This window comes from Echinops telfairi, unplaced genomic scaffold, assembly GCF_000313985.2.
Source record: "Echinops telfairi isolate 266 unplaced genomic scaffold, ASM31398v2 ScPeMD7_7412;HRSCAF=8450, whole genome shotgun sequence".
Classification (NCBI taxonomy): domain Eukaryota; kingdom Metazoa; phylum Chordata; class Mammalia; order Afrosoricida; family Tenrecidae; genus Echinops; species Echinops telfairi.
The window spans coordinates 9,121,600-9,149,252 of NW_022111312.1; the positions used below are offsets into that span (position 1 = coordinate 9,121,600).

The window sequence follows — 27,653 nt, forward strand, 5'->3', positions numbered from 1 at the left end:
CAAAACTCCAGGCTGACTCTACAGCGGAATCCGTCCATAAGCTGTCAGACTGGCCCTGGTCTAACGAATCTGGTTCCCAGAGTCAGAGGCTCACATCAGGCCCGATGAGCCAGAAGTAAGGGACTTCTCTTACCCGTGTGGGACATCCTCCCTCCCTGCCATGGTGACAGGGCTCCTGCCAGACCAACAAGCTTGTCACCAGCAGCAGAGCCAGCAAACGGGAAACTATACCAAACTCCCCATCTCTGTGAGGACAGAGCCTGCCCACTTCGTCATTTGCTTTTCCTGGATCTAGTTGAACCCCGTTCCTCCAGTGCTTTATGTGCCCTCCAATCCCCACGTGTCTCCTATGCTCATGCATTCTGTCATTTGTGCTTTGAGGTTTTTACTTACAATTTGGAAGATGGGGTGTGCCATGTCTTAGACACCACAGCCTTCCCCATCTGGTTGGCTACACCCCCACCCCCACCTTCCCACCTCCCCCTTCCCTCACCCTCTCCTTCCTTTGTGCAACCCATGAAATCCCTCCCTCCTCCTAGTGCAGTGAATTTCCATACTCAATGGGAGGAAAACAATCACTTCTGATCACAGAGTGAGTTCCTGAAAGGCATCCTGCTTCATACAAGTGTCCCCACACGGTTAAGAATTTACTAAATGCTAGGTGGCCTTCGGTCTGGTCCCTTCCCCCTAGTGTCTTCCCTTAGAGCTCCAAGCACCACATTCATCCAAATAGCTGTCTGCTCTCCAAAGGCTTTCACCTTAACATCCCTAAAATAAATGAAGCTGTTTCTGTTGACTGCATGCACACGATAAACCCAGACCCTATGCTGAGCTCACCTGTCAGCAGCAGCGGAGGCCTACTCTTTCCCCATGGTAAACCCGGTCTTTTAAATACCAGACAAAATCACCAGCATGACTGGGGTCAAAGGCATGTTCAATGCCAGTGAGCAAGACAGAAAGCTTTGTGATTGGCTTGGTGTCAGCACGGACTAAGTTCAAGTGCAGCTCTGTGACCTGCTAGCTGTGGGTCCTTGGATAAGTAAGAAGGCCTCTGAGACTTGGATCATGACTAGCATGAGGGTATGACTAGGGTGAGGGTTCACACGTGTGCGCATGCACACACGCGCACACACACACACACACACACACACACACACAGCTGTAATGAGACCCTTCTAAAGTTCCACCTTCCGCTGCGGAACTTGCCCCTCAGAGTGGTGGTCACCCAGTCAGCCCTGACTCAAAGTCACCCATCATGCCAGAGTGGGACTGCTCACTGCAGACTCTCAATGGCTGGTTTTTCAGAAGTGGATCACGTTTGTTCTGGATAATACCAGGCCTTTCTTCCAAGGCACCTCTAGAAAGACTGGAATCTTGACTGTTTGCATTTCCCAGGGACTCCGCATGCTCCTTACATGATTCTTAATACTGCCAAGGACTTGCTGTCCAGTCCTGTCTGCCCACCATAACCCTGCCTTGTCCCCCAGCACACAAATCTACTTCCCTCAAACCTACCCCCCACGTTTCAAGGTTGGAATTTTCCCCTCCTGTGTTCTTTTGAGAACCCTGGGAAGAGAGCCCTTCATCCATTGAGGCCCAGGCATTACTTTGGTCATCAAGAAGTTGATAAATCCAGTTTAGGGTCCGAACCAAGATACAGCTAAATGAATTCAACTGATCCTCTCTACACAGTGTAATAATTAGCCCTGGGGTGATGATAAAGAGAAGTGAAAAACGGCCCTGGGCCATGGCGACATCTTTGGAACACAAATTCGGCTTCCACGGTCAGGACGCCCAGGCAGCCAAGACACTCGATGGATAGAACCAGCCCCAGCCCGTTGACTTCACACAGTGGAGTTTAGAGTGCCCTTCTAGAGATCCAGGCTATGTCTCATGGTGTTTGGAAAGAGCTAAAGGGAACTCACCCTCAGAGACGGGTTCTCCCTTATTTTCTTCCCTCCTCCTTTTCTTCTTCTGTGCTCCCCGCCTATGCCCCACCCCACCCCCACCTTCTTTCTTTCTGAAATCCCTCTTACTGCACTCTTTACAGCAAACCAAGAAACCCAAAGTCCCAGCGCTCCGCACCACCGTCCGAAAGTCAAGCCGGCGAGGCTCCACGCTCAGTCTGTCTCGGACCAGTGGGGGGTCATCCCCCCAGAGCAGCATGATCTCTGTGAACCCGGGCTCCGATGAGCCTCCAAGTGTGGTGACCCAGGGGACAGGCAGCAAGGACATCGAGGACAATGAGTCCTGCTCAACCAAGGCGGATGAGGAGCCTCTTCATCTCAGTAAGTCCTGCCTCAGATCTGACCACCTGCGCCGACCATTTGCCTATGCCTATGAGGCAGCCACCAAGGCCCCCTGTGCTCCACCTCTGTCTTCATCTAGGACTAGTTTCAGGAGGACACAGGGAGCTCAGAGCCCTGGTCAGTTTCGTTGGTCAGCCCTGCCTTCCCCCACTGGTGATCAGAAAAACACTGCTTAACCTGGATTCTACTGATCTATTTCTCCTAGGGAGGCCACCCAAGATTCCATGTAGACGGAGTGGTATCATTTTAACCTGCCATCAATATGAATGTCATAATGCAGAGACTTTCACACTGTTTCCACACCACGTCGTTAAAGGCTGGCGTCTCTCCCCTTTGCCAGCTTTACTTGGGTGTCATTTACATGCCACAGACCTCCCTCATGTCAAGCACACCATTTTAAGCGATCTTCCGATCATTTACAGAGCTGGGCGGCCATCTCCACAGCACAGGCTTTAGAGCTTCTGCACTGACCTGAGAAGAGGCCTGGCCTACTGCGGCAGCCAATCTGCTGGGTCTTCTCAGTGGGTCCTAACCGAGACAGGCATGCTCAGCCAGGGTCTCTTAGACTGTGAGGAATGCCTGAGGCAACTGAGACTCGGCGGGGCTGTGCTGTCAGGGATGTGAGGATGGCAGGGAGTTGGAGGTCAAGGTAGACTAGACTTCAGAGTCTGGGACCCAATGGCCAGCCCAGGGGGAGCCCTGATGGGCCAAGACTGGAGATGGTAGAAGGGTAACAATCTCATAGATGGACAGGATGGGCTGCCACTGAGAAAAATTCTCACCACCTCCCTTGTCAGCAAGAGGCTGGGAGGCCACGCCAAGTCCTGAAAAGCTGTTTGCTAAGTATTTGCTAGCATTAGCTCTGAGCAATGGTAGATGTGTGACTCTTAGAGATTTCCTTCAACCTGTTTTCATCCAACATGTTATTTACTGAGCACCTACTGTGTGCCTGCGGGTTCCTCCCTCCCCAAGTTTACATTTGAGAAGGAGACGGACAATAAACAAGAAAGTTGAAAGCTAGAAACCACAAGATAGCTGCAGACCACAGGTGCACAGGAGAAAGTCAAAGGGCTAGGGAGAGGCTGTAGGTGGGGATGGATCAGACCTAGCTCTGCAGGCAGCAAAGCCCCACACAGCTCTAGGGTTTAAATTGCAGCCCAGAGACAGAAGGTGGGGGCAGAGGCGGGGTCTGGGTCGCAGGGGGCCTTTGTGGAGCAAAGTGAGAATTTCGGAATCACTCAAAGTGCCACTGGAGGTCTGTGGGAGACACAGATCACAGGAGTGGCAGGAGATGGTTGACTTTTCCAGGGTCTCTCTGGGTGGTTACTAATCCCATGCCCATGGCTTTGCACGCTAAAGGCCTTGTTCTGAACGAAGAGGGGAGAAGTGGCTCCAGGACTGGCCTTTGGCTCTCCCCACAGAGGCCGGGGCTAACAGTAGCCAGGGCACTACTGAGGGCACTGGGGGCAGGGGAGATCAGCGCCCCCCTCTCCAGGTGTAGAGGACCCCACAGGACCTGCCTTGATGGCCATCCCCATCCCCCCTTTAACCAACTGTCTGCATCAAGCGTGCTGGTAAAACTTTGTTGGCCCCGACCTTCCTTCACCCCTTCTGCTTTTGCGTTGACTGAGAGACAGACACCTGGGTGTCCAAACCTGATCCTGTCAGTTGGGATTTTTTTCAAGACACACAAGTTTTGGACAACAAAAAAGCTTGGCCTTTTTCACATTAAGGTATTTTACTTGAAAATTCTGATTTGGGGAATGAGCCCACAAGCCTGTCTGTCTGAGAGCCATCAGCTGGTACTCTTCCCTGGGCCGAGGGCCTGTGCATGCTCGTTTGCCACAGGCCCCACTGCTCCCTGTTACCCCCAGCCACTGCTCCCAGTGGGCTGAGTATTGGTGATTTAACAACAGGTCGACCTTCCAGTCTTACTTAGAATCATGACAACAATAGTAGTTCATCGGCTGAAACTGAGGAGGACTTCCAGGTGTCAGACATCATTCCAGCTTCTTTTATCAGCGCGTTTTGCAGATGAGAAAAGTGAGGCAGAGAGAGCTGGCATTCACTGCCCAAGGACACCTAAGAAGGGCTGAAGCCAGAATTTGAACCTGGGCGATCTGGCTCTCAACTCACATATCATCTCTTACATTTGACCCAAGTTTCTATTAAAAAGGATGGGAAATAAGAAACAGACCAAAGGGGGAACTTGACTCTCCTTACACAAGTGGCCAATGTCACTCATTTTTGGTGCCTGGCCCTGTTGGTACCTGAGTTGGACCCCTGGTCTCCATTCTCACCACCTGTCAGATGACAACAGTGTCCTTAATTAGTCTCCTGCCCTCACCCATCCACTGAGCCAGAGGGGCCTTTCAAAACTCCAAATCTGATACAGAACTCTTCACGGGAACCAACAGCTGTCTATGCCTCCCTGGTGCCTTTGAGACAAAGTCCAGACAAGTATGTACACTGGCCAGAGGTTTAGCTTTTGCAACTTTTTATCTTAAACTTGGCCTTCCCTACTCCCAAACACTTTCTCCTTCTTAAGCAATCTACAGGTCCTCCTTTTTCTGCACCTTCAATCCATGGACTCCATTTCAAGTGTCAAAGCCCAGCTTCAAGGTCCCCTCTGTGAAGCCTTTTCTGACATCTTAGTCAGATGTCTCCCACGTCTTCGTCCTTTGCATTTGCTTTCACAGAGTATTTAATTTTTGTTTACAACTACACCTCACTGCATTGGGTCAGACCTGAAAGGCCATGGCTTAAAAAAAGCCAAGTTTCAATTTCTTAGCGACTACAGAAGACCATCCCAGGACTGGAGGGATAGCTCTAAAAGACTACCAGGGCTGCCACTTCCTTCTATGTCTCTTCTCCGTGGCGCTCTGCTCAATCACTTCGCAAACCCCCAGTCTTCACAGAAGGAAGCAGAAGGATGCTGGCAAAGGACCGAGGTACCCCTCCTGGCAGAGTCTAAGCAGCCTTTGCAGAGGCTCGATACCACTCTTCCGCTCAAGTCTCACTGTGCCCAAGAGGGCACACCTCGCTGCAAAGGAAGCTCAGAAACATGTCCCGGTGAAAGCCTCCCTCACAAGAAGGAATCCAAGTTCTATTCCACGGGAAGAAAAAGAGAGGCAACGTGAGTACCCAGCAGGTGGCGACCTGGAAAATCTCACTCACCTTCAGCCTGGCACACAGTAGGTACACAACCAATGGCTAGGTGGTGCATTTGCACCAGAGACCTATCCCCTGGGAAAGAAAGTCCTACTTCAGCCCCTCCAAACCTTTCCTCCATTTATAATTTAACCTTCATCCCATTTGTCACAGTCTTGACAAAAGTAGATTAATTCCCCAGCCTTTCATTGCCTTCTAAAACCTCCTCAAATTGATTGTGAATTCATGAAACCCATTCTGAGAGATGTGCCATTTGACCGAGGTCTAATTGTCAGGGCCGGCTGCGTAATGAAGTCTTTGTGGATGCAAATCACTGAAGACAGCAAGTTGGGGCTTCCCCTAGGACTGAGCTTATCCCGAAATCAACGGTGGGGGGATTCCCAAGAAACAAAAGCCCCATTCCTTTGGCAGCTCTTGAGGCTCCTCGTCCCAGACTACTACTAGAGGAACAACCTACTTAGCAACTTACATAGCAACTCAAAATGAAATCTGATGCAGACCGTGCCCCTACAACCAGTTCCTACCCAATAACCACCAAAGAAAACCCAAGCCAGTGATTGTCACCTAGGGAATGCCAACTCATAGTGACTCTATTCCATGGACTTTACAATGGCTGATTTTTTTTAAGGAGATGGGGGGTGGGGGTGGCATGTTAGATCACCAGAGGTCTCTCTTCAGAGGTGGGCTTGAACCCCCAACCTTTCAGCTGGTATTGCAACCATTGCATCTCCCAGGAACTCAAGAGATCCTTTACTACCCCTCCCCTGAGAGAAAAAGAAATGTGTACAGCCAAGGGAGACCTTCTTAGATGGGTAAGGGAAGGAAGAGAGATGGCTGGAATTTCTGTCTTTGGGGATACAGTTTGGCCATTGACAACATGCTGTGCCAGTGTCCCTGAGCCAGCCACAAACCTACAACCTGGGAATTACTGAACCAAGCTGGTTCCTCTGAGTGTGGGCATCCATCACGGGGCTTTCTGCCCCACCTGCATCCTCTCCAAACCAGCTTCCTCTCCCAAGTCGCTCTAGGGAGTAGATGCTGACCTCATAGTTCTGGCGCTTGTTCTATTTCACATATACACAGCTTCAGCAACAAGAGAGATGAAACTTCCGACTGGTAGGCCCCAGGCCGTCCAAAGGCCTTGCTGTCAAGCAGAAGGAAAGCCATCTGCAGTCCACTATGTGAGATGTGCATATTACACTTGTTTCTTCAGGAGGGCCTCCCAGTGTGGCAGGGCTTTAGAACCCCCTGCTGGCATCCACCCAAGGGTGGTCTGCACATGGATGGTGGTAGGAACACTCAAGCAATTCGATGTTCCTTCTTGGTACCCAGGAGAAGCAAAGAAAGTTGAGGAAATGGCCATCTCTTCTTCATTCAGAGGCTTCTTGAAACATCTTTCAAAATTCAAGATGTACGGGAGTGAGAGAAGAGGGCAAAAACAGGTCAACATGAAGGTTACATTCAGGTCAAATGGAATCATGCCCGGAAATGACTAGGCGGATAAACCACTTGAGATTTAGGGGTTGGATTAAAAATGCCTAAATGTTGCTAGTGAACATGGCCTACAGGATGCCCCAAAGCACTAAGGACTGACAACGTTTCCTGAGCATCCACCGACTGCATCCATAGACAAGACTGCACCTAAATGGCCTTCAAGTTGTCCTTGTAAACAGATCTTGACAACTGAGCCTGAGTCAGCCCCCAGGGAGAGATGTCATCCGTTAGGGACACCTTTCATCTAGTTCAGAGTCTCCCCGGCTCCCCCTTTTCCCTTCCTTGTGCATTCATTCATTCATGCAGCAAATGACGGCCGAGAGTCTTCTAGGTCAAGACAGGTACCCAGGCTAGCGAAAGAAAGGGGCAAATGAGACGTGGCCCCTGCCCTTATGAAACTCACCACCTACAAGAAAGGTCAGACAAGTGAGCAGTCCGTTGCCACGTCATGAGACCAGGGCAGGAATGCACAGAGAAGCACCTGAACTAGCTGGATAAGCAGCGGATTGCGAACCACAAAGTCGACAGTTCAAACCTACCAGCTGCTCCTCTGCAGGAGAAATGCAAGCCCTTCCGCTCCCATGAAGATTTGCACAGCTTCAGAAACCCTATAGAGTGGTGCTATGAATTGGAACTACTTCATGGCAGTGGAGCTATTGATGGATGCGCGAAAGAGTAAAGTTCTGAAATTCAGAGAAAGGGAGACGTGATAGGTAAGCACTACTATTTGCCATTCTGCTGAAGACTGTTCTGAAACAGTGCAAGCATCACCTATTCTTCACCAAAACCGAGCTTTTAAAAGTTGTTAGGTGCATTTATACTTTAGCTGATTATTCAGGGATGCCCGCCATAGACTGTTCATGATGAGACACGAGCAGCTTTGTACTGCTGAGAATGTATGTTGAAGACTCCCTATCGTGGTTCAGGTTCCAGGAATTATCAGGATTCTTGTAATTATTTGAAACTCATCTCAAAACAAGTCCCTCCACCCACACCCACCGCCCACTGGACTCCTTTGCATGTTGCTGATCTTAAAATGCCTGTCTGCCACGTCATTCCTCTTTCCACTTCGCCCCCCTCTTGTCTCTCGTGGCTCTCAATTCTGAGGGGGATTCTGGTGAAGCTCAGTCACCAAGGCGATCGAGCTCAGCCTGTGGGATTTCAGCACCGTGGACAGATACAAACAATGGGAAATGGGAAGTGTGAGTCCTAAGGCCTGTGGACTCTGTGTGAAGCAGGCACCTTGCTAGGGAAGAAGTGGAAGGTGAGTGCAGGGGGCAGGCAAATCCATCCCCTGATTCTGAGATCCATAGGGTGATTCTTCCCTTGCACTCTCCCAATTTTCTTGAAGCATGGCACTTACTCCATGGACACATCATATCCTAACTTTTGAGAGTGGTGGGTTCAGAGAAATCTTTCCATGGGAAATAAAACACATCATTATGAAGCATAATGATCAAAAGCAACCACAGCAAGGAAGCGTGTTGGGAACTTCAGGGATCAGTAAGTCTGCCTGTCTCAAGGTCGGATGCAGCAGGATACGGGCATGCGGAGCCAGCCTCACACAGATTTGGGTTTTCCCAGGGAAGCTAAAGGTCTGGTCTTCCATGTGAAACCTTCCAGTTTTCTAAAAGTTGGCATTCACATCAATTAAGACACCATTCAAAGTTCAGTTCCGTCCAGGGATGCCGAGCTTGGAACTTCGGGATGTGGATCAGAGGATGTTCTCTGGGCATGGCTGTCCCTTCTCAGGATTAGAGACAGTTCTCTCTGGTCACCGCTGTGTTGGAAGTGAAGGAGAGAAAACCTGATGAATCAGGAGAAAGGGGATAAAAAGACGCCAGATCCTGCAGAGCCCCATAGGTGAGAAGGGGGGATTTAGACTTTGCTCAAAGAGGATCAGAGAGTCGCTGCAGAGTTTTAAGCAGGGGAGTGGGGTGGCCAGATGACAGCCAGCCAATCACACCAAGCCTCCTCTCTAGGACCCTGATCAGTATTCCCTCTACCATTCCCTGACACGCAGCCCTGCACAGTCATGCCCCAAAGATACCCCCAAAAGGTGACCCTCCTGTTTCCATCAGATCTGCAGAAGCTCCTGGAGATGGTTCGGGAAGATGCCAGGAGGAGGATAAATGTGGTGGACGGGGCTCAAAAGAAAGTGCCCAGGTATGTGCCCTTGACTCTTGGGACCAAGAGAGAGTGTAAGAAAAGTAGTGGAGCATTAGCAGTTAGGCAACCTTCCCCAGGCCCAACCATGCCCGAGCTCGCTTCTTTGTTCATCTGTCTTGCCTCCCTGCACTTTGACAACAACCTCAACAGATGGGGGCTAAGCTCTTTATTTTATAGCTAGGCAGGGAAATAAGGCCCCCAGTGCTTATGTCACTATTCGAGGTCAGTGAATGGTAAACCCACCGTCCAAGCTCGGTCTTTCTAACCCCAACAGCCATTCCTGTCACCACTCTGCATAAGAGGTGGGGGTCAGAGAAATCTCTGCCAAGGAAGCAAACTTCAATCCGAGATTTTGGGATGATGCGAGAGAACGAGCTCACCAGCTCTTTCAGGTTGGGGGGTGGGGTGGAGAGGGTGCTAGAGACCTCGAGGCCCAGCTCAGGGATTCTAGTTTCCACCCTAAGCAATGGGGAGTCTCTGAAATGTCAAGCCTGTGACCAACATACTCGGCTCATAAAGAGATGTTATCAGACCTGAACCTCAGGTGTCCTCCTCCTGGTGGAAAGCCTTGTCCCCAAGATGTCTGATGTTGCAACACCTTGGAAAGCACGCAGGCGGGAGCTGGAGTTCCCTTCCCCAGGGCAGATTCCCTCTGAGTGGGGAAATGACTTCCTGAAAACAAATGAGGCACTAGAAGAGGTTCATCATCGCCGTCAGCCTACTGGGACGCCAGCTATGACTTATCGGTTATTGTTATTACCATAATTACAGTTCACAAAGCACTTGTGCATGCATCACACCCGCTTCTGCTTGCTAATGACAGATTTGTCTATGGCTGCCTCCACCAGCCTCAGGAAGATGGCACTGGGAGATGCTGGAGGCTGCTGCTGACCCACAAGCACCCCCACCATTGCTGTGCCTGATCTGTCAGCACCGGGGCCGGATAGTCCTGGTTTGGAGCATGCTCATCGAAGCACCTTCCTTTCTGAGAACGAACAGGCACCGGTGTTGAACTCAGACTGATGTGGGTCCAACCCTAGTGTCCTTGGACAAGTCACAAGACGTTTCCCAATTCTCAGTTCTCTCATCTAGAAAATGGAATTGGGCAGCAGTCAAATAATTGTCTCCATCATGTACTTGCAGTGTGACCCTGAGCGAGTTACTGCACCTCTCTGATTCTGCTTCTATAAAATGAGGCTTGTGTGCAACCTGCACTCAAAGGATTGGGGCGTGAATTTAAACTAAATAATCCTTGTGTTGAAGTTATGGAAATAATGCCTATGCAATGGTTCATTGTAAACATTTAGTAAAATATTTCATGCAATATACTTAGTATGGGCCAGACGCATAGCAAGCACTCAATAGATGGCAGTGACAGGTAGGGACAGTGATTGGTGGATTGACTTTTATTTCACACCTGGTGCCCCCTAGCATCTTCACAGCACCTTGCTGAGACTGGTATGCTCCCCCTCACTCCCACCCTAGCTCATGGATGAGAAGATCGGCTCTGAGTGACTAGCTGAAGATCTTTGAAGATAAAACCTCCCCAGAACCCAGTTTTTTCGAGACCTATCATGCAGCCGCTGCCTTCGTTTTAATGAGAAAATAACCATGGTTACAGAGCAAGAACCTGCTGGAATCTCTAAGCCTCAACAGCTCCCTGGGGGGTAGAAAAAAACTCCCCTGATCTCTCACTAAGGCAGCAGATTTGGAAGGCTTCAGTGTGGGCTGCTGAGAGGCAGTTTGGGAAGGCTGCCAATGCGGTCTTGGGCCTGTTTGGGCCTGCCCTACGGAATCTGGATCCTCTCTTGCTCCAGACACTGGATCTGCTCCCAGGAGGAAAGAGGTAGAATCCTGGGGTCTGGGGGAAAACCTCAGGAGCCAACGAAGTTGCTCTAGTTTCAAGGCGGGACCGCCCCTAGTTGTCTAGGCCTTTTCTTTTCCCCCAGCCTAACAGGGCTTCCCCAATGTCCCTGATGATATACGGCTCTGCTGAGGGCCCTTGTTAAAAGTCTGCAGACCTCCTCTCAGCTCCACTCATCTGAGCCTAGAGGAAGCTGCATTTGAAAAAACAAAAACACACATACTATTGTTGTTGTTGCTGCTGCTGTTATGATGTGCCATAGAGTCTGCTCTAATTCATCGTGACCACCTTCCCGGTGTCCAACAGGGCCTGGCCCTGTGCCGTCCTCACAACTGCCCCTAAGCTGGAGCCTATTGTTGTAGCCACCCCGACAATTCATCTTGTCAAGGACTTTCCTCTTTTTGGCTGCCCCGCTACTTTACCAAGCACCATAGTGTCTCCTGACAATATGTCCAAACTACGTGAGATGAAGTCTCACCACCCTTGCTTCTAAGGAGCATTCTGGCTGTACTTCTTCCAAGATAGGTTGGTTTGTCCTTTGGTGGCCCTTAGTACTTTCAATATTCTTTGCCAACACCACAATTCAAAAGTATCAATTCTCCTTGGATCCTCCTTATTCAACGTCCACCAAACACTCCTAGTGAGCCCTATTCTCGAAGAACACAGAGGAACTCTAAGGTTATTAAAGTTGGCTCCCAGACCATGTGTATGGGTGCCACATGACGTGCAGGCCCTGGAGCCCTGCCCCAGGCCTGATGAATACAAGTCTCTAGGATTAGGGTCCAGGAAGCTATTTAACCAGCAAACTCTCCATGCAGTTCTCTGCAGAGACCTGCTCTGGAAAGGGGACGCCCTCCCATGGCCATTCCCTGCACTCGATGCACTATGGGTTCAGTGCCAGCTTAAGACGCCCCTCTTGCTTTACAGCATCTTGTCCATGATGAAACAAAACAAGAGCGAATCTGCATGTAAGGACAAATCCAGGTAAGAAGGCCAGAGCCTGCAGGAGGTGGGGCAGGAGGCAGCCCACAGGTCGGAGTTCACCGTGAAAATCCCTCCCCGGGAAACTTCTCCTCCTTCTTTTGTGACTTCACTGGAAACAAACTTCCTACCTCCTGGAAGATAGGGGGTGGGGGTATCCATGGTCCCTCCCCAGCCATATTACAGAATACAATACTGCCAGCGGCATCGTTGGGGGGAGGGGGGGAAGGCCAGGGAAAGGAAAGTGTGGTTTGGGTGATTTGGGATGGGGGAGGGGGAGGTCTGCCCTAGTCCCTAATTTATTGAGAGAATGTTCGTCGGTTATCCCTACATCCCAGGAACTGCAGTGCCCTTATAGAACTCAGTCAAAGCAGGCCTCAAAACTTTTTTTTTAATGGACCACTTTGGCAGTCTCAGGAAACCTTTGAAAGATTCAGGCTTTAAATGCATAATACAAAATACAAGGCGTCCCTAGGGGTGTGTGAATCAATTAACAGGCTCAAATGGTCACCACAAGGTTGGCAGTTCAAGGTACCTGGAGGTACCTGGGAACCAACTCTGAAGAGGCTGGTGGAGCAGAGCTCTAGGCTGACACACAGAGGGTCGCCAGGGGTCCAAAATGAGTCAAGGGCAAGTGGTTTTCGTATAAAAGACAATGAAATCTACAGTAATACCAAGGACTAAAACCAACTTTATGATATAGTCATCTATAAGCATCTTTATTATTGACTTATAAGCTAAGGCTTAACGGTAGGTCTGTTAACTACCACAATTCTAGATTTGTGTTGAATATAAATGGATTTTTTTAAACTAACTCCCACAGTTGAAACGTGATTGCACATACTTGTGGTTTCCATCTTGGCTACAGGTTGGTCAAAAGCAAGGCTCAACGTTTTCCCAGTCTACCTTCTTGTCCCTGGACATTGGGCTGAGAATCGTTGGTCAGTTGGTTAGTCAACTGTCAATCATATGCGCCCATAGCTGGCCGCATAATCATGACCGTGGGCCATGTTCTCCAGCAGAGGCAGCACAGGGTGCACACAAGTGCTCACCAGGATGCTAACCAGGTAGAGTTTGACATGTAAGCGGAGGCCTGAAGAACCCAAAGGAGTCAGCTAACCCATGAGTTGGGAAGAGGACACAAAGCACGGGGAATAGCATGCGCCCCTGGCAGGAGGGAGCTTAGACGCAGTGAGGAGGAAAAAAGAAGAACAATGCAGCTGGAACTCAGAGCAGACCAAAATGAGAGGAGTGAGGCAGGCAAAGGTTTCCTGCTATTTGCTTGTTTATCACCACTGGGCAAACTGAGGCTTCACCAGTATCTATTTGAATAAGCCTGGTCTCCTTTATGAGTTTGAGTTTGTTCCACATCTCTCTCGCGCTCTGTCCAGGCCCTTCTAAAGGGATCCCTTTCAGGGCAGTTGGTAATGCTAGCCGGGCACCATCTACTTCGATTGGTCTCGGGGTTGTGGGGCTGCCGTTCATTCATGTGGTACATTAATCTGTTGGACTATATGTTTTCTTCATTCTTCTTTCCTGGGACAGGAAGAGACCGACAGATGCACCTTAGAGTGTGAAGAGCCCAGTCCCGAATCACCCGAGTAGGATGTAGAACATTATCTTTGTGGGCGATGTGATGCTAACTGACTTGCTGTGTCTCATTCCCTCCTGGTGCTTGGTTATGTCTCAGAAGTTTTCCAAACTTTCCCCCTGTATGCTCCACCACATTCATTGGCTGTATTTGTATCAAAAGTAAATACACATATACAAATACCCTTTGTCCAACCCATATCTATATTCATTAATATACTCCCACTCTCTCTCCCACACCCATTCAGCCAGAATGTTTATCCAAGTGCCCTTACCTCATGCACTCCTCCCAGGGTCCTCCCAGGGTCATCCATTTGCTGGCCTTCTTCGTGTATGTTGTCTTCTTCCTCTTCAGTCAGGTTCATATGTGCCTACCCTCTCGCTGGCAATTTACACTTCCACTCCTACCCATAGCAATCACCAAGAGTGTTTCCTTCAGAGTGAAAACCTTTCCCTGGCCTTTTACAACAAACCGCTGTGATGACTTCAGTTCACGCCACAGAAAGTCCTCAGGTACATTCACGTTCTGAGGGATCTCGCAGATTCGCCTTTATTCTTTAGTGTCACACAGTCTTCCATGGTGCGTGTGTGCCGAGGTTTGTTTATCCTTTTTCCCACTTGGATTCTTTCTTTGGGTGAATAGTGCTGCGGGGATCACAGATGGGCATGTGTCTATTCGTGCCACACCTCTTAATTCTCCAGGACATATCCCGAGTCGAGGGACTGCGAGATCACTATCTCTATTACCAATACCGTGCGACTTCCAGTCTCTCCACACCTGGACTGCACTTGTTGTTTTCAGTTTTGGTTTTAATGTTCCGTGATAGCTCGTTGCTGTTGTAATTCACATCCCTTAAAGGCCTCATGACTGCAAGCATCTATCTCTTCCCATGCTTGTTGGCCATGTTGGTAAACATTCCACCCTGTATGTGCAACACAAAAATCTAGAGTCCTGGAATGGCTGGTTCAACACATTTGCCCCCCGTGGGGGAAGAAAGAAAAGAGGAAGAAGGTTAATACTATTTCTGAGCCTCTGCTAGGTCCCAAGTACTTGTATCCGGGATTTTATTTGGTTAATCCATGTCCCATGGTGTAGATATTAGAATGCCAATTTCACAGCTACAGAAACTGAGAACCTAACGGGGGAGTGAGCTGCTTGCCCTTGGACTGAGACGCGGTAGTGGGAGGACTGGCCCTGAACCCAACTCTGCCTGCCACCAAACCAGGGCACAATTCCATACAATGGCTTAAGTGAGAAAAGAGGACCCTTGGACAATGAGAGAGTATGGGGTCAGGAACACCGAAGGAAGAATGACTGGGAGCCTCACTTATCTCTTCCTCAAACACGGGCCCCCTGTGATAGGCTGACTGGGGACTGAGAGCAGGACAGAATTCAAAAGGAACGCGCCCTCCTGACATAAAGACCAATTGGGTAAAAAAGTACAAGCAGATCCAGCCAATGTGTAACTGACAGGACGCAGAGCCCGACGGTCAAAGGTAGCTCACAAGCGTGTGCATGGGCATGCTAGGCACCGGGAAACCTGGGCAGGAGCTGAGCAGCCACAAAAGACACCAGGAAAAGGCTCCCAGCTGGGGCTGCAGAGAAAGCAAAGGCCCAGAGGTGGGGAAAAGCACCATCAGTTCTAAGACTGGGACCCCAATCAGTCAGAACCTCCTCCTTGACAGGAACCCTGATGGCTGGTCATGACATAGTGAGGATGGGCGGAAGGGGGCGGGAGGCACCCTTTAAAGGAGGGCATCCCTTTATGTTGCAGTGACAAAACCAGCAGCACAAGTGGAGAAAGCCACACCCAGCTCATCTCGAAGAAGTTTAAAAGGTCAGTCAGGTGGTGGTGGTGGGAGGGGAGGGGCAAGGAATGAGCCAATGGCAAGCTAGGCTAACTTTCAAGGCAGGGTACACCCAGACAAGATGCTGCCCAGCAATGCAAACAAGGGCACCCAAGCCCGCTGTGCCAGGCACTGCGGAAAGAGTCCGCCTGAATTCGCTGCCTTGCTCAATCCACACAGACAACCCTAAGAGGTGGGACCTTACCCCCACTGGACAGGGACGCAAACAGAAGCTCAGTACACTGGACCGTCTCCCTGAGGTCACACAGTAGTGACACTGAAATTTGAACCTGGGTCTCCCAGCTCCAAATTCCCTTTTCATCTCTCCATCTTTTGTCACTAAAGAGTCGTTTAAGAACGCCCGATGCTGCCTGGGAGCAGCTGACCTTCACGCACCCAGGCGGGTGCAGAGGGAGGCTCTAGAGGAGGGGAGAGAACCCTGGTGGGGATGGAGGATCCCCATGCAGACGACCTTGAGACCCAGGGGTTGCAATGGCCCGTGAGGGACGCCATCCTTCACGTCTTTCTTCTCTGTGCCTGCAGCCGCCAAGCTCAAGCCACGCCCCATTGCAAGACTAGCGTGTGCACCTCCATGAGGGCCAAGTTTTACAGCGTGGCCGAGGAGGCTGGCTTCTGTCTCCAGGACAAGATGGAAATCCTCATGAAGTAAGGACACGCCGGCCCACTCACCGGAACAAAGACACTGGCTAGGCATTTGCTGTGTGCCTTGATGCAACAGGTGCTGGGGCTTACATCAAGGGACACAGAAGACCTATTACATGTGCTCCTGGAACTTCGTCCACTAACCCACAGCCGACGAGTCTGACTCACAGAGATCCGACAGGGCACAGGAGCACTGCCTCACAGGGTTTCCAAGTGTGTACATCTGTGTGTGAGCAGACAGCCTCAGCCCTCCCCACCCCACAGCAGTTGGTGGGGTCAAAGCTGCTCACTTTGTGGTTAGCAGCCCAACACACAAACCACGGAGGGAGAATACAACCAGTTCCATTAGCTCTCAGCATCTCTGCAAGCATCTCTGCACAGCAAGGGAGCAGCAACGACTGAGATGCCTTGTATGAAGAGGACTTGGCTGTGTGTAGAGAAGGGAGCGGGCATTCCAGGCCCTTTCCATGGTAGAAATGGGGGGTTCAGGACCTCCGAGAGAGCTGAGAGCTGTGTTCTTTGGCCAGGTCCCTGGGGTGGGGAGGAAAAGGAAGTGAGGTCAGGGGCAGCAAGGGTCGGGTCGTTCAGAGAGGGGATCTGATCCCCACACCCCTTTCCCACACCACCTGCCTTTGTCAGCGTCCAAAGGAGAGGGGTCTCCATAAGTTCAATTCTTTCTTTTCCGTCTCAACATTTCCAAAGGCCATAGCGAAAATGAGGCGGCGGGTCTCCTTACTAAAAGGAGATGCAGAAAAGGTGCACACTGAGCTCCAGAAGGGAAGGAGCACGGGCAAGGTCGAGGGCAGGGGGAAGGGACCGGTGGGTGCTGCCTCGTGCACAGCCAGAAGCATACCTCGAGGATTTGAAGAGCACCCAGAGGCCGCTGCAAGCTGGGTGTTTCTATCCTGGAAACTCACTGACTACGCCCTGCCCCACCCCCAATGAGCTCATTCGTCCAAGAAAGGCTGCCAGTTGGCCCTCTGTCCTCACATTCTTTTAGTGTAATGGACCCCCTGCTCTGGGCCTGGGACTGAGATGACTGGTGCAGGCTCCTGCCCTCCAGGAGCTGCCAGTCTGGGAGGGTGAACACACAAGCACACCACAGGTACCACACAGAGTGGGGAGGGCTGCCAATGGAGTAAATAAACAGAGTGGGCTCAAGAGGTACAGAAAAGTGATGTCCACCTGGGCCCGGAGAGTAATCAGAAAGATCTAGGGGGTCTTTCTGGAGACAATGGCATTTGCAGCTGGATTAAAAATAGCTGCCATGTCTGGGGCAATCGCTATGTACGAGGAGCAGGCCCCAGGGCTTGGCATGCATTTACTGACTCATTGGGTCCTCACCACAATGCTATCGGGTAGGTGCTACTCTTATGCTCTTGTTCATGAGCACAGTGGGTCTGAGAGATGGGATAGGTGCTACTCTTATGCTCTCGTTCATGAGCACAGTGGGCCTGAGAGATGTCGCCTGTCAGATCTCACCCAGTAGCAAGGGTGGAATTCAAACCCAGAGTTGCACAGGGAAGGGAAAACCAGGGAAAATCAAGAGCCAAGTCCCAGGGCCCAGGGGGACACAGTGGGCTGGGCAACTGCCAAGAAAAACAAACAAGCAAAGTTGAGGCTTAGGGTGCCTGCAAGGTGGTGAGAGAAATGGAAAGGAGTCAGATCTTCAAAGCCAGGTGTGGAGAATGAACTTTATCTCAAAGACTGATCAAGAGTCTCGGCCCAAAATGCTCCCAGAAAGGAAAGTGGGATGGAGAGAGATAAAACTGGAGAACGTTGTAGGGGCCAATAGCGCAGGGCCTGGGAGGGCAAATTACACACATTTCTGAGACAAATGGGGAGTTGTCTTCAGGGGAGCGACTTGGTTATCTCTGTAAGAATAGGTCTCCATGGAAAGAAATGGCATTGCACAAAGTGCTAAGGGGAGCAGGGAGGAGAGGGAACACTCACAGTGTGTGTTGCTCTGTGCTCAGTATTTTACACACATGCCCTCGCTTTATCCTCCCCTTACGGATGTGGGAACCATTTATTCGGCCCCATTTTACAGATGAAGAACACAGTATGACTACAACCAGAAACAGGAGGTGAATGGGGAGTGAGTCAAAAAGTGACTGGGTATAACAGGGGTGACCGAGGGTGTTCAAAAGACTACGTGCTTAGTTCCTAACCAAGAGGTTAAGAGTTCAAACCTACTCAGATACCACTCAGAGGAAATGCTGGGTGGCCTGCTCCCAACAGGTCACAACCTTGAAAAACAGATGATGTGCAGTCCGAGCCTGCACCCATAGGGTCACCGTGAGTCAGACTCACATGGCCAGAGCGTGGTTTGATTGCGCTTAGCAGGAAACTGGTGGTTCGGGACCTTGGAGAGAGCTCTAGCCAGACTCCCAAGGTTGGGTGGAAATGGAGGTGAGGTCAGACCTCACAGGGCATCAAGGGTGGTGACCAGCAGAGAGAGAATCTGATTCCACTTCCTCTTTTTCACACCCCCTGCCACGTAGGCGCCAAGAGGAGCGCGGTCTCCAGAAGTTCAATTCTTTTTGTCTCGTCTCAACGTTTCAAAAGGACATAGCGAAAATGAGGCAGCAGGTCTCCTTAGTAAAAGGAGATGCGGACGAAATTGCGGACCACTGGTAAAGATCCCAAAAGCCACCCTGGACAGCGCTTGCCAAGGGTGGGCTGAGGAATGTTGCTGTGACAGGATTACAATGGACCCCATTATCCTTCAAGGCCGGGAGGTGCCCCACCTCCAAAACGGCCCAGGCCACCAACACAGTCCTCCAAAGAAGCAAAATCAAGAGCACGTTAGTGATTCTTGTCAGGTACCGTCAGTCAGTTCCCACTGACAGGGGTGCTGTGCACAGCAGAATGAAACACCGCCAGGGCCGGCACCCACCTCACCATTGTGCCTATGCCCACCTCCATTGCTGGAGCCACCCCACCATGTCAATCCATTTCCTTGAGGGTTGTCTTCTTTCTCTCTGAGCTTCCCCCCCCCACCCCCCACTACACACACACACACACACACTTTACCAAGCACAACCAGGGAAAAATCCCTCTATCCCTGAGCTGCAGACAATCCAGCTTTCCATAATCACCTTCTGTTGAACGTGGGCTTGCAATGGCAGACTAACTCCCAAGCACTCCTGGGGAAGGTGGGGAAGGCAAACCCACCACCCAAGTACCTAGACCTGGGGTCTAGATCACTCTAGTTCCCCAAGCATGTAGGCTCTCGAGACCGCAAAGCAGGCCAGCCGAGGGTGGTGCCCTGTGCCCCACCAAGGAGAGCCGGCAGCAACAACAAAAGGGCCAGGGATTGAGTGGTTACAGGAAGGCAGGCACCACCAGCAGCACTTTCATGTATTATTTCGTCCTCGCAAGAATCCTGAAGTGTCCGTATTCACCTTCCTTTTACAAACATGGAAACCAGGGCTCAGAGAGGTGGTGCCAGCCACTACGCTCTCCTACAGTAGAAATGCCATTCCACTAACTTGATCCTGATCAAGAGCTGAGCATGTCTACAAATGTACCCAGAATCCATTTCACACTTTTCCTAAGCTGTAGCTTACTAACACATTCTTGAGACCTTGGCAGAGTGGTGGGACCTTTCACACTGTCTCCACTCTTGGGCTGTGTCACTTCCTCTCCCAGCAATATCTGACCCAAAAGATACATAAGGCTCTCAAGAGAGGCTTCCAAGAGAGAGACCCTTCCCTCTCCTTGGAGCAGACTAGAAGAGGGAGATGAGGCTAGAAACGAATTCACATTAAGGTATTAACAGGGCAAATTAAGATTTGGCCAAAATCTCTAATGGTGGAATTTTTGCCGCCATTACAGAAAGGGCATTTATTGGCCTTGATTGTAACATTACAATCAAGCCACGCAGGCAGTTCCTCAAAGTTCACCATAGACTTATACAACTCAGAACCCATGGCCATCAAGTCAATTCCCACTCGTGGCAACCCTGTGAGGACCGCGTGGAACTGTCTCGTGAGCTTCTGAGGCTAAAAGCCCCTATAGAAGCAGCCTGCCACATCTTTCTCCAGTAGAGTGGTTGTGGGTTTGCATCACAGACCTTCCCCTTAGCACCACTGCACCACCAAGCCTCCTTAGAATCACCATAGGAACCAGGATTCCATTCCTGGTGTTTCACTCCAAAGAAGCGAAAGCAGGGACTCCCACAGATACTGCAATGCCTGAGCTCCTTGCAGCGTTATTCACAACAGCCCAAGGTCAGAAAGAAGCAATGTAAGTGTACAGCATCAGATGAATGGAAAAGCAAATACAGGGTGTGTGTGTGTGTGTGTGTGTGTGTGTGTGTGTGTGTGTGTTTTACGTACAAATATGTATTTTAGGTACTCATTTGTAGATGTACTTATATGTAAGTTAAATGGAATATTATTCCACCATAAGAAGGAATAAGGTTATAACATGTGCAACCACATATGCTGAGTGAAACAGGCCAAAGAAAGCCAAACCGTAGAAGATGCTATTTGTAAGAACTATCTAGACTAGATAAAGGCATAGAGACAGAAGGCACACTGGTGGTTATCAGGATCAGGCAGGGGGTTGGAGTGGGAGATGCTGTTTAATGAGCAGAGTTTCTCTTTGAGGCGAAGACACACTTTTAGACACACACAGTGGTGGTGGGTGCACCGTGTTGTACGATCCACACCATAGATGTAGCGCATGGTGAAAATGCAAAATGGGTGCTGTGTGTGCTTTGCCACAATTCATCATCACCGAGTCAGACAAACCACAGGCTTTTGGAAATGATGCTAGGTCAGAGCTATTCAAGCAGCCAGGTAGGCATCCCGCGGTCTTTCGCATCAGACTTCCTGAGCACCGCCAATGCGCTAGGCAGAGAACCTAGCACTCTGGATACTGAATGACTCGGGCAAGGTGCCCATTCTCACGGGGCTTTCCTTCTAAGCACAGAGATGTAAATATCAACAGGTGTCACCAGTAGATCACAATATAAGTAGCCTGAGGGAGCAGGGATCATAAAAGAGACACCATCCCTCTGCCTGAAATCCCAATCACGCTTGAACCACACACACACACACACACACACACACACTCAACCTGGTCCCACTATCCTACAGAGTACCATAACTGGAGACGTCCTCAGAGCCCACTGAAACGCAGCACCCTCCAAGGAGGGAGGTGGACTACACATCACATGCCCTATTGCTGTCAGCATCTCCTGAGAGACCCTCTTGCTAAGGCCTCCCGTGGATGTGCCCGTGTCCTCCCTTGGCCTAACTCTCAGAAGAGAAACTTCAGAACCACATGTCCCTTCCTATCTGCACACATTTCATGTTTCTAGCTGATAAAAAAATTATCAACGAATCTTTTTCAAGCAAGTCTTTCACTGGCAATTTTTAAAATAAGATGCAAGCCAGGCTCCAGCTTTGACTACCACTAAAAACAGGCCTTGTCTGATCTGTGGGGTCCTTTACAAGCCAGGAGGGAGGAGGTCACCCAGATAAGGACTCCTGGCTCCCCTTCAGACAACCCAGGAAAGAGAGTGGGGATGGCGGGTCTGAGGGGTCCCAAAGCCTCCCAACAACTTCCTAACTCACCCTCTCCTCTTGCAATTGAAGGTACTTTGATCTCTTGTCCAAGCTCCCTGAGGATCTGAAGAACTTCCGCCCCGCCAAAAAGATCCTGGCAAAACTACAGAAGTTTGGGGAGAACCTGGACCTGAGGATCCGACCCCACGTCCTCCTGAAGGTGCTGCAGGACCTGAGGACCTGGGAGCTGTGCTCCCCCGACATCGCTGTGGCCATCGAGGTAACCAAGTCCTGCCTCCTCGTGATGCCTTGGGTGCCCTCGGCTAAGTATCCTCTCAAACCAGGGACACTGTTTAAGCCCCGGGGACACGGTAGTGAGAAGACTTCAAGGTGCCACCCCCACAGACCACGTATTCCAAGAGGAGAGGGGGTTGTCCCATGGCCTTGATTTTCAACCGCTTGCCATTGGTCAACTCTAACTCATGGTTGACTTCTGATGTGTCAGAGAACTGGGTTCCACTGGGTTTTCTGTGGCTTGTTTTCATCAATCGATTGCCAGGTCTTTCTTCCAAGGGCCCTGTGAGAGGACTCGAACCTCCAACCTGTAGGGCAGCAGTCGGCACATCAACCATTTGAACACCCAGGAACCCCATTCAACTCCAAGGGACATTTGTTCTATATCAGTGGTGCCCCCTGGAGGCTCCATAGAGACAAGTGGGTGAGATGCCCATCTACCTTTTCAGGAACCCTGGTGGCATTGTGGCTAAGCCCTTGGCTGCTCACAGACAAGTCAGTAGTTCAAACCTACCAGCCAGTTCATGAGGAAAAGATGTGGCGGTCTACTTCTGTAAAAAACATACAGCCATTGAAACCCTATGGGGCAGTTCTACTCTGTCCTTTAGGGTTATTTAAAAAACAAACAAACAACAACTCCACTGCCATCAAGTCAATTCTGACTCACTGGTACCCAGTTTTGAACTGCTGACATTGCAGTTATCAGCCTAATACATGACCTACTATGCCACCACAGAGTCCTTGTGGGGTTATATGGGCTGGAATCCACTAACAGTACCATCCTTGGTTTGGTTTGGTTTTCCATGTAAATAAGGAGCACTCTCAACTCGACTACTGAAAGTGTGATCCATGGGCCAACAATGTGCTAGTCTGGGTTGACCAGAGAAACAAATCCATAGACACTCATATGTGTATAAAAGAGTTTTATCTAAAGGGTAACTTTACATTAAGAAAACATCCCACACAGTCCAGTCCAAGCCCATAAGTCTGAAATTAGCCCATATGTCGGATACCAATCTATAAGGTCCTCCAGACTCACAAAGCACAAGCAATGACATTGAATGCAGGACAATCACAGGCCAGTGGATAGAAAGTCTTTGAATCTAGTGGCATTGTAAGCCTCTCCGCGCTGGCAGGAGTCTCCATGTGGCTTCTCCAGCTTCCAGGGCTGCATCAGATTAGGTCCATATGGCTTCTCCTTAGGGATGTCGCGAAGGGAGTCAGCAGAGAGAGATAGTGTCTCCCGCCTCCAAAGAGGAACACCGGATTTCCCAGAATTCTCAGGAAAAGGCCATGCCCACACAGAGGCCTCACTGCCTCTGATCTGATTGACTGGCTAGACTCTACCCCTTCACTCTCAATCCTCAAATTGATGAACGATTCTATAACTACCACAAACAGCATGGCGCTCACCTGGGGGCTTTCATAGGTAGAAATGCAGACTCCCAGTCCCCAGACCCCACCTACCAACCCAGCATCTCCACCTCGAAGTGGCCAGGTGATCTATGGGCACAGCGAAGCTTGAGGAGCACTGGCTGACAGGGCCAACAGAGCGGAGGCCGCAAAGGCAATGGCCCAAGGAGTGGAACCCCTCTGGGGGGCTCAGTGGGTTGGGGAGGAAGAGAGCAAGGAGGTGTGAGTTCCCAAGAGCCCTGCAGAGGTGGCAAGGTCTCTCTGGCAACAGCGGAGCCCAGTTACCAGGCTCTCCCCATCGCCACCAACTCTAAGTGTGGGTGCTCTGTTGGCTGGTTGTGGTCCGCTCCACTGACTCAGCTCTGACTCTGACAACGGACAGCACAGCAGAAGGGAAACGCTGCCCCGCCCTGCACCGGCTTCAGGCTGTGTCCATCCATCTTCCTGTGCTTCTCCCTCATTTCCACTGGCCCTCTTCCTGAAGTCCTTCCCTGGCATCTTTTCTGATCAAGGGTCCAAAGCAAGCCTCAAGGGGAAAAGCACTCCACACTAAGGTGTTAGCAATTATGAAAGGAGTCATGTTGGCATTTCTCTCAGGTGACGTGAGCCTCGTAGGACTCTTTCAAAGTCTATTAGTCTCAGAGGGTGGAAGTCTCTCTCTTCCTGGGCTGTCCTATTAGGTTGGCCTTTCCAAGGGCTGACCTGGGGTGGTGGTGGTGGTGGTGGTGTGTGTTGAGTGCAAGATCAAGAATGATGGCAGTCGGGGGCTGTTTGACAGAATGACCCATGGACAAATGTAGACGTTCAGACTCCACTTCCCACACCATGTGAAGCTCTTTCAAGAAAGACTATCCCAAACTAGTAATAACAAGCACAGAGAAGGCCACCAGAGTGGGTAAGAGAAGGGGCTTTAGAGGCTCCCACCAGAAGTTAGCACACTCTCCTCCTCCCTAGTGAGAACCTCACAGAACTTCTGATAAGCGGGAGGGCGGGGCAGGGGGGAGGGGAGCAGGCTCCTTTGTTTAGACTGTGGGAAACACCCTCTAGTCCCCTTCTTACACAACACGTGTCTAGGAACAAGTCGTCACTGTTAGGCATTCTCAAAGAGCTCTCTGTAAGCCAAAAGGTTGTGGGAAATGCTGGCTGTTTACATAAAGGTACGAAGGATTGAGAAAGATGTACATTTCACATGGTTGGGTTTTTCCTGCCTCACCAAACGTCCCAGGGTCCACAGTAAGATGAAAAAGCATACAATGCTCTAGAATGGGGGATCCTTTGGGCACAGTGAGTTACAGGTGGCACTACTAACCCCAAGGTTAGTGGTTTGAAATCCCCAGCTGCTCTTAGGGAGAAAGGTGTGGCTCTCTACTCCTGTAAAGAGTCACCGTCTCAGAAACCCAAGGGGGCAGCTCTACCCTGTCCTTTAGGGATGACGTGACTCAGAACAAATGCAGTGACAGCGACTTTGGGTTTGGGGTATTTTGTTTTGTTTTGTTTTCATTTTTCTCAGTGAATGTTCCCAGCATGGTATGCCAGCCTGAGGACTGCTGGAGGGCAATTAGGATGTGTGTGTGTTCGGGGGCTGGGGGAGGGGGGGGATGACCAGTGTTACTCACCAAGCCTCTGTATCTGGGGGAGAGTCTTACCTTTCAGACCGGGGTCTGAGGGCAATGCCACTGTCTCTACCCTGCAGTTTGTCCGAGAGCACATCATTCATATGCCTCAACAGGACTATATCACCTGGCTGCAGACCCGCCTCAACATGCCCATCCGCTCCCACAGCGCCCCTGCATAACCGCCTCCCAGGCTCACCAGCTGTCCCCAGGAGGGGCACTCACCTACAATCCCTTCCACCTGGCTCCTTGGCTGCTGCTTATTGGTTACTCCCATGGGCCCTCCTGATCCATGAGGGTCATCAGACACCTGGCTTCTGGGTGTGGTTTTTCAGATCTTAATAATAAAGAGTTTCCATTTGGTGAGTTTCTGTAATGTTAGCGGCCCCAGGGCTGCGTGCTTTGCCTGCACAGCTACATTTAGATCTGATGGTAATTTGGTTAAGAGCATTGCATTACAGTGTGGTCCTGGGCAGGTGGACAGATGTTAAGTGTGTTAGTCCGGGTTGACTAGAGAAACAAATTCACTGCACTCATATGTGGATAAGAAAGAGCTTTATATACAAGTGCAATTGAATTGTGCTTATTATTGAGAAAAGTTCCCAGCCCAGTCCAGATCAAATCCATAAGTCCGATATTAGCCTGTATGTCCAATACCAATCTATAAATTTCTCTTCAGACTCACACAACACATGCAATGATGCCAAATGCAGGAAGATCCCAGGCCAGTGGGTGGAAAGTCTTGTGGATCCAGTGGCGGTGGAAACATCTCAGCACTAGCGTGGGTCTCCACGTGGCTCCTCCAGCTCCAGGCCTCTAGCATAGCTCCATGTGTCTTCTCATCGGGAATACCAAGCAGAGTGTGTGTGTGTCCCACCTCCAGCAAACTATTTATCTCCATAGTGCCTGTAAATGAGGTCATCAAGCAGCAACCTGATTGGCAGGTTAAACTCCACCCCTTCACTCTTTTTTTTTCTAATCATTTTATTGGGGGAACGTACTACTCTTATCACAATCCATGCATCCATCATGTCAAGCACATGTGTACATTTGTTGCCATCATCATTCTCAAAACATTTGCTTTCTGCTTGAGCCCTTGGTATCAGCTCCTCATTTTTCCCCTCCCTTCCCACTCTCCCCTCCCTCATGAACCCTTGATAATTTATAAATTATTATTTTGTCATATCTTACACTGTCGGACGTCTCCCTTCACCCAATTTTCTGTTGTCTATCCCCCATGGAGGAAGTCACATGTAGATCCTTGTAATCAGTTCCCCCTCTCTACCCCACCCTCCTTCCACCCTCCCGGTATTGCCACTCTCACCACTGATCCTGAAGGGAAACGTCCTGGATTCCTGTGTTTCTAGTTCCTATCTATCTGTACCAGTACATGCTCTGGTCCAGCCAGATTTGTAAGGTAGAATTGTACCCCTTCACTCTTAATAGTCTCAAGTTGGCACCAGATTGTGTAACTACCACCTTAGGTGAGGATGAGTGGGTGATACATGAGTGGACAGATGGGTAGATAGCCGGGCAGGTAAATGGATGGATGGGAACGTTCTCTAGAAAGTTCCAATGTTGTGCAAGAAAAAATCCAAACCTTATGAATCCTGCTGTGTGTTCAGGTGCTCTTGATTGCACAGAAAGCATATTTTCCCGACACTGCAAAGTGCGTGTGGACTTTTTAACCTCTGTGGTCACCTGGGTCTCGTGGCCACCTCTATGCTCACTCTAAGTTAGAGGAGCTGCAGACATTGCATCTCTAAGCAATAGCCACACAGAGCTAAGACCTGGACTTGAGTCTCTGCCAGGCTCAGGTTACAAAAGCACTCACAAGGGCTGGGCCTCGAACATTTCTCCAAGTCCACTGGGCAGGGGTATAGAATTATAATGATTATTCAGCCTAAGAGACATCTTACCCATCCTTTCACCTACCCATCCATTCATTCAGTGAGTATTTATTCAGAGCGCACTATGCACCAACCTAGTTTTAGCTGTGAGGTGTATGACACTGACCACAGTAGACAAGGTCCCTGCCCTCATACCGCTGACACGGAGGCAAGCAGGTCAGCAAAATACGATGGGGAGGGCGGGGCTGCATCGTCTCACACAGGACTCTGTGTTGGCTATGATACCTAACAAGCCATTTGGGGAGTAGGTGTGCGTCCACTCTCTCAGAGGACTGGGAATGCCAGAGAGCCTCAACGTCTCCATTTTAAACACGAATATGGACGAGAGGGAGCAGAGAAAAAGGGGAGCACAGAGGTGAGCTTGAGGACGGATGTGGGCCTCCCTCGAGACAAGGTACCGGCGACTGCCTGGCATGCATGTGGAAGTTTGGCCGCGAATGAGGAATGTCAAAGAAGAATGCGTACCTTTGAGTCACGGCAGTGACAAAGAATAGGGAATGGGCTGCCAGGAGAAGACACAAGTCTGTTTGGGAAGCATTACAGCCAGAATGTTCCTCATAAGGGTGGGACACTGTTGTCCTGTCCCATGTACTTTAGACATATCATCAGGAGAGACCAGTTCCTAGGACAGCCCACCATGCTTGGTAAAGTAGAGGTTCAGAAAAAAAGAGGAAGATCCTCCAGGAGATGGATTGACATCGTGGCTGCAACAATGGCCTGGAACATAGTAATGACTGAGGGTGGCCTAGGGCTGGGGAGTGCTTGGTTGCCCATGGGGTCGTGATGAGCGGGCAGTAGCTCAATGATACCCAGCA

The 27,653-nt window shown here is 50.3% G+C and overlaps 1 protein-coding gene across 1 annotated transcript in view; it reads left to right on the top strand.

Moving 5' to 3' along the window:
- Positions 1–25,149, top strand: part of CCDC60 (coiled-coil domain containing 60) — a 203,770-nt gene extending 178,621 nt beyond the window's left edge. Inside the window, exons 7-14 of the mRNA XM_045296707.1 lie at positions 2,051–2,288; positions 9,056–9,140; positions 11,935–11,991; positions 15,354–15,428; positions 15,970–16,092; positions 18,594–18,725; positions 21,699–21,888; positions 25,009–25,149. Coding sequence (XP_045152642.1) covers positions 2,051–2,288; positions 9,056–9,140; positions 11,935–11,991; positions 15,354–15,428; positions 15,970–16,092; positions 18,594–18,725; positions 21,699–21,888; positions 25,009–25,110 — 1,002 coding nt within the window. The 3' untranslated portion in view covers positions 25,111–25,149. The remainder of the gene's footprint in view (positions 1–2,050; positions 2,289–9,055; positions 9,141–11,934; positions 11,992–15,353; positions 15,429–15,969; positions 16,093–18,593; positions 18,726–21,698; positions 21,889–25,008) is intronic.
- The last annotated feature ends 2,504 nt before the right edge of the window (positions 25,150–27,653 follow it).